This window comes from Leptodactylus fuscus, chromosome 6 (assembly GCF_031893055.1).
Source record: "Leptodactylus fuscus isolate aLepFus1 chromosome 6, aLepFus1.hap2, whole genome shotgun sequence".
NCBI classification, from domain to species: Eukaryota; Metazoa; Chordata; class Amphibia; order Anura; family Leptodactylidae; genus Leptodactylus; species Leptodactylus fuscus.
The window spans coordinates 137880385-137887280 of NC_134270.1; the positions used below are offsets into that span (position 1 = coordinate 137880385).

The following is a 6896-nucleotide window of genomic DNA, read 5'->3' on the forward strand; positions in this document are numbered from 1 at the left end:
ATGTGTGAGGCCCCATGTTGTGGAAACAGCGTTATTTGTTGCATTTTTTGGCTGTGTTTATTTGACCCAAAGCCAAGAATGGCTACAAATGAAATGTGAACTATATAGGAAGTTCTTCACGTCAGAGTTTGGTAATCTGTTCGGGGAGTCTGCATGAGGACCCTCCCCCCCGAATGGACTATAGAATGCATTGACAAGTGGTTTGCAGTGAAAGCACATGGACCCCATAGACTATAATGGAGACCATGTATTTTCCAGGTGGTGTCTATATGAGTCCTGTGGACATGAAAGTAGTTCATGAAGTACTTTTCTGTTCGTATGTTCTGTGCGGACACCACACGAACCCCATTATAGTCTATGGGGTCCATGTGCTTTCATAAACTCACCGCTTGTCAATGCGTTAGGTAGTCTGTTCGGGAGGGGGGGGTGTCCTCATGTAGACTCCCCAAACGGGTTACAGATGTGAACCAGGCCTTATACTTCTACCTTCTCATCAATCCATTCCTGACTTTTGGCAGAAAATCTGCAACAAAAAAAGCTGTGTTTCTATCACGTCAACTAATGGATCAGATCAATGGATAAGCCATGTGAGAACCTAATGTAACATTTTGGGATCAATTCACACATAGCAAATTTGTTAAAGCAATTTCTGACAGAAACCGCAACCAATTTTATGAATTTACATTGCGTGTGACTGATAAGGTCAGTCAGTGAACTTTCTCCAACATATGGTGCATGTGAACACACCCTTATAAATGACACCGCCGCCTGCACTTTACACAGAGAGACGCCGGTTACCGCACAGTATAGACGAGGGCGAAGGTAGTAAGCCCCGCCCACCGCATTCAGTCAGCAGCCCCGCCCACCACACTGACGTCAGCAGCCCCGCCGTGTCCTTAGAAGGAAAGTGAATCGCAGCAGAGGAGCCGGCTCATTATCTCAGAAGCCGGGAACTAGTGAGCGTGTCTGTAACCGACTTATCAGCAGCCATGGCCGGACACTGCGGGAGAGGAACATCCACCTTAGTACGAGCTCTGCTGGAGGCCGAGAGCCGGCCGTGCCAGGCGGCAATGAGGAGAGCGACTAGGCAGCCCGGACTGAGGTGAGCGCCGCACAATACTATTATATTACTGGCTGCATTGTACTCGGCCCCGCCATAGGCGGACAGTGGGGGGTTGTGTGCTCAGACTACAGCCATACCGTGCACAGCCATGTGTTCCTATATACAATTATAACATTGCTTTTAGGTGAATCTGATCATATCGTCACCTATGGCGTGAGTCTAATCCGCTGACAGGTGACATATATTAGGCAGTGGCTCCTGGTGTGGTTACTATAGTGCACGTGAGGCAGATTCCACTACAAGTAGTCACCGTCACGCGGTATTCCGTCTGGGGACAGTCATGTGACTATGGTGTTGCAGGGTATGGCGCAGGTGGATGTCGGGGGCTGTCTAGGGGCGCAGGTGGATGTCGGGGGCTGTCTAGGGGCGCAGGTGGGTGTCAGGGGCTCTCTAGAATAGTGGTATATTTTATGTAGCGGAGACCTTTGCAGCCCCCTTGGGGTCCAGTATCCAGTGCACCCCCTATAGCTCCATTCCCGGGTACTTGGTGCAATCCTCCGCTTACACTTTTGCTCTCTAGCACCGGCGTCCTCCTATCACATGCCGGCTGACCTATAGCCCAGTTACTATACTTGGTAATCTTCTATACGTTTCCTTCCTGTGTTGCTGTCCCCAGCCCGGCTCCTCCAGTAACTGGTAGTTACTTATTCTATTGATCCCTATTGTTTTACACTCCAATAGTGAGGAGGGGGCTTCTCATTCACATTCATTGGATTCCGCCACGTCAGATAATAGGCTTTTCTTCTGTGAGTTAAGGATGTTGGGGGAGGGGTATGGTGGAGGATTCTTGGAACTCTCTCCAGACTTCTTGCTTTTTTTTTTTTTTTTTTTAACTCGTGATGTGATGAGGCCCTTGCAGGGGAAGTTTTAAGGCAGTTCACACTAGTTCATTGGCGGCGGCAGCCAACATTGTGGGGTGAAACACAATTCAACGGCTATTTGTGAACGCCCTGCTACAAAAACTTAAACTTTTTATCGTGTTGGTATTTGGCATGTCCTGTGGCACTTGACCAAACAAGAAGCAACCTGCCTATTTGTACCTGCATCACCTCTAAACCTCATTAGCTATTAGATTTTCCTCCGATCCCTATATGATCGCTTACATGATCATATACGGTATATAGCCACCACAGCTGGGTGTACACTGTAAATGAGGGGTTAGCAACCTGTGTCACTCCAGCTGTGTGACACTACAACTTCCAGCATGCCCTACTTGTTGCTGATCCTATAGTTGTCAGCCCTGTTTGTATGTGGTGAGGGGCATGGCTGCTTCCAGACCCCTCTTACCTCCCCTGAGAACAAAAGGTTTAGGCAACCTGATCCTTCCTTTTAGGTGGGGGTAGTGGGAAGCCTCCACACACATTGGATTCTTTGCATCCTACTGAAACAGGGTTGGGCTGCTGTTACTCCAGTGTGTACGAACCGCTTGGCAAATTCCAGTTTCCTAGGACTTTCCATAGGGCTGGAGACGAGACCCTTTCTCTGGAGTGTTGTAATAGCATTTACGTTTCTCTCGGTTTCCTGGAAGGGAAGTGTGTTCCTCTGTCAGGAGATGGTGACTCATACTGAAAGAGAGAACAATGCCACCTTCACACGGAAATGCCTTCTACGTACAATAAATCCCACAATGCTGGACTGCCAGCAGTGAGCATGGGTATAGATAGACCGGCTGTTGTAAAACCACAAGTCCCAGCTTGCAACTAGGAGTTGTGGTTTCACCGGATGCAGACCATCACTCTAATATATGGTTGAGTAGCAAAAGTACTATTGTAACAGGGGGTGTAAAATGTGGCATCTGGATATGTCGATTGTTACAAAGTACCGTTTTGCTACTCAACCAACATTACTATTTATTACACTTGGTTAATAGTGTTTTGTACCTCCATTGTTTGGGTCAGTCGGTGGACCTCAGCAAAAGAGATAAAGCAGCGTTCACACACATAACCTGGTAGAATCCATTGACTATAATGGGTCTATTGCTCATAAACTGAAAACTGCTGAGAAAAAGGTCTTGGTGCAGGACTCCTTCTTTCGGGGGACGTTTTGCCAGTCTCCACCTGAGACTCCAGTGCACATCTGCACCCTGTAAAGCCGCAACGCCTAGTCATGAGCAATGTTCCCCCTCTTGGAGACCTTAGTACAAAGAATGTCTCCCTTATCTCCAAGAGGGGGATGGTAAGGGAACTAGTCTAGCAGCCTGCAAATGACTAGAGCCACAGACTATTAACTAAAATGACCCGTTCAGCAGCTGGAGGAAATTCTATCCCCATGAAGGAGGTATCTGAGGTATTTTTACCAAGGCACAGTTCTTAAAACTGACCTTTGACATCTACATAGTTTTTTTTTCATGATCCTTATGTCTTCTCTTGTCTTTTTCAGACACTTGAACTCCTGTGGCATTCTCGCCTCTCATTGTACACGACTACCTCTACCATCTCCTGTTCATGTGCAGACCAGGTCCTTCATTAACCTTGCAGCACCCTTCTTTGGAGGGGGAAGCAAAAGGATAGACTACTCCGAATCCAAGGTCTTAGGGTAAGTCATTGAAACTACTTCTATATAGTTGCAAATTGGGACAAAGATATCTTGAGTACTTAGGGAGCAAGTCACTCCCTGTTAGGGTAAAAAGGATCGGGCGTGTAGGATTTAAATTCATGGTTTGTCTCGCTTTGTTACAGGTATTCCAAAGAACAGATGTTTGACATTGTAGCAAACGTGGCAAACTACAAGAAGTTTGTACCTTGGTGCAAGAGTTCCAAAGTCTTATCCTGCAAAAACGGAGTGACCCTTGCCGAGCTAGAGGTGGGCTTTCACCCCATGGTGGAACGTTACGTATCGGAGATACACATGAAACCCAACCGTCATATTCGGGTGAGTTGTTCTTCCCTATAAAATGTTATTTGTCCTTTTAATTAGTTTGGTTAGTGTTAATAATTGTGAAGTAATTCTTTATCATGTGGCACCCTTGTCATGTTATATGGCATTTCTCTGACGCACACTCCCTCGATAACATGAGGTTAAAGGTGGTGTATGAGTGATGTAAAATTCTGTGGAACAGGCCATATCTCTTATGTAGTTGGAATTTGCACAGCGAAGCCGCCTGCACGCCACATAGTCTGACCTTTGTTCTTTGGCATTCCCGTCTGTTAGTCCTGTTGGATCAGTTTTTAATCTTCGATCCTATAAAACAAGGCTGCTCCTTTCACCTAGTTCCTACAATATGCTTTCTGCATTTCTGAGAACACAATCTACATTTTTATCTGTTGTATTTAATCAGAATTTTTTTTTCCTTTGCGCAGGCTGTTTGCAATGATGGAAAACTGTTTAGTCACCTTGAGACAGAGTGGAGATTTGGACCAGGATTACCTGGGCAACCTAACACCTGCACACTGGACTTCTATGTAAGCTATTATACTACACCTATTATTGAAACATGTTAATTTCTTAATATAAGGGACATATAAAGCTGTGTTTTATTGAACCAAAGCCAAGAGTTGGTTTAGCAAAAGAGAAAGTGCTTTCTTTTTATAGATCACGTTTCTTTCTAGGCCAATCTCTTTCCTTTGGCTCAAAAAAAATAGAAAAGAAAAAAAAAAATCAGCTTTTGTGAACCTGCCCATTCCTGCTACAAAAGGAATGGGAAATGTATAGGAAGCTCCTATACTTCTACCTTCTGCAGAATAATACATGCAGCGGACTATGTAAACCCACCGTGCATGAGATGGTAGCTACTAACTGGCCTAAAAATGTCCAATTATATTGAAAGTCATAGTCTTAGACATTGGGCCTAAATAATATAAAATCTTTAGCCATTGTCTGAAATTTGGCACACTGAATTAGAGATTAGATCTCCTTACTTAGGTATGGGGATTACTTGGCTTTGGATGAATTTTGCTTCAGATTTCCTCTTTGGACTTACCATTTTTTTCATATTTGGCTTTCAGGTGTCCTTTGAATTCAAGTCTCTTCTCCATTCTCATTTCGCTAACGTCTTTTTCGATGAAGTAGCCAAGCAGATGGTCACTGCGTTTGAAAACCAAGCAGCCAAAAAATACGGACAGCAGACCTTTGCAGTACAGGCAACTGATGACCTATCAGTAAAATTTTCCTGAAAGACTCTTATCCTATCGGTCCTATGGATCAGAACACTATATATATATTGTACACCTTGACACCGGACCACATCAAGACTTTGCACAAACCTTATTTATGTCTATTTAACTTGGACACTTATTAAACGATTAACTTATTTACAACAAAGAACCTCTTTAATATTGTGCATTTTTTGATGTCATCTAAATGTTGACAACTTTTTTTATATACTGTGACGGGGATATACGTTTTTACTGCCTTGTGAAACAAACAATGCGATTATATGTATATAGTGTTTTAGGGGATTTTTTTTTATGATCTAACCAAATAAAAATTGATATTAAAAGTTAAATCAGTGAGCCTTATTACTAATGGATACAGAGTAGTCTGATTTCCTTAAGTGTAAGTTCATAGGGAGGTTTTTGGTCAAGATTTTGAGGCTGTATCCGCCTCAAAATCCTGACCGAAAAGGCTACTCCCATTGAGATCAGTGGGAGCCAGTCTGTTTTTTTTTTTTTTCCGGGAGCCGGTTTCTTCTGGCTCCCAGAAAAAATAAGCGACATGCTCTTTTTCAGGCGAATTCGCCTCGCAACATCTGCCTGAACACACTCCCGACTAGGCCCATTCATTTGGGCCTAATCTGGAGTGGAGTGCGCGACTGGATGCCTGTATACTACACCTGCATCCAGTGGCAGCTGCTGTATTTTGGACCGGAATCTGAGGCTGCCTCTGGTTCCAATCCAAAAAACCTTGTGTGAACTTGCCCTAAAAGGTTATCCAGGGACTTAAAATTAATTTTCCTGGTCTGGGTTATTTGTTGCAACTGGACCTGGGGGTTATGACCCTGGGTGTGACTGTAACCTCCATGCTCTCCTATTTGCATGGTAGTTCTGAGTGCAATAGTGGATGTTATATAGTCAGCCCCCATAGTACAGATGGGTACCTTTGCAAATGAGGGAGGGGCAGAGCAACCTGATGGATTAGGGGGTTGTTCCAATCGTGACCCAGGATTAGAAATGGCCCAGGTCCGGATGCAAATATAACATGGGTAAGTTGTCAAGTCTCTGGATAACCCCTTTAACTGATAGCCTTCAGAAGTACTAAGGTTGCCATGTGCTGGAGATATTTTTCTCTGTGTGGACAGCTTTATTTGGTCAGCAGTTATCTAATGTTTAACCCTTACCATAGGTTTACATTATGCAAACACTAGATCTAGTGTAAGCCGAAACACACATGAATTTAATATGTGAAACAAGGCAATTATTCAGTCACCCTCTAGACAGAAAAGCATTTTAGCAAGGACACTAGTAAAGTGTCTGGTGTTCCAGGCAACCTGCTGAACAACGAAGTATGCAGACAGATCATAAAGCAGTCTTTGCTTAGTTAAGCTGCCCATACGATTCCTCCTGGGTTCTCCATAAACATGTACACCCAATTCATCCAACCATGCATGTTCTTTCAGAGTGGAGAGCAAAGGGACAAGCGATCAGACATGCTGGATTCTCTATTGGGAGTCTATAGGTCTCCTTGCTAGGTTCAGCTGGCTCTCACCATGTGTATAAGGATCTTTCATCCTATTCTATATCCACTGAGACCTCACTGATCTGGAGAACACTGGTGGGTTTTTACCTGTTGTGAATTTAGACTGACTGTAGGTTGTGCCCCTGTTCATTTACTGTGA

The 6896-nt window shown here is 44.2% G+C and overlaps 1 protein-coding gene across 1 annotated transcript; it reads left to right on the top strand.

Annotated features, from left to right (window-relative positions):
* Positions 1-915: 915 nt before the first annotated feature.
* LOC142208691 (coenzyme Q-binding protein COQ10 homolog B, mitochondrial-like) lies at positions 916-5386 on the top strand. The gene is made up of 5 exons (XM_075277339.1): positions 916-1102; positions 3503-3658; positions 3802-3994; positions 4423-4524; positions 5068-5386. Exons 1-5 carry the CDS (start codon positions 990-992, stop codon positions 5233-5235), a joined length of 732 nt encoding a protein of 243 aa, XP_075133440.1. The 5' UTR covers positions 916-989; the 3' UTR covers positions 5236-5386.
* Positions 5387-6896: the final 1510 nt, after the last annotated feature.

What these genes read in the sequence shown, in the direction of transcription:
- LOC142208691 (XM_075277339.1), top strand. Translation starts at nt 990, where the DNA reads ATGGCCGGACACTGCGGGAGAGGAACATCCACCTTAGTACGAGCTCTG. An exon ending in TCCGAATCCAAGGTCTTAGG is followed by an intron (nt 3,659 to 3,801) that starts GTAAGTCATTGA and finishes GCTTTGTTACAG; the next exon opens with GTATTCCAAAGAACAGATGT. An exon ending in CCTGCACACTGGACTTCTAT is followed by an intron (nt 4,525 to 5,067) that starts GTAAGCTATTAT and finishes TTTGGCTTTCAG; the next exon opens with GTGTCCTTTGAATTCAAGTC.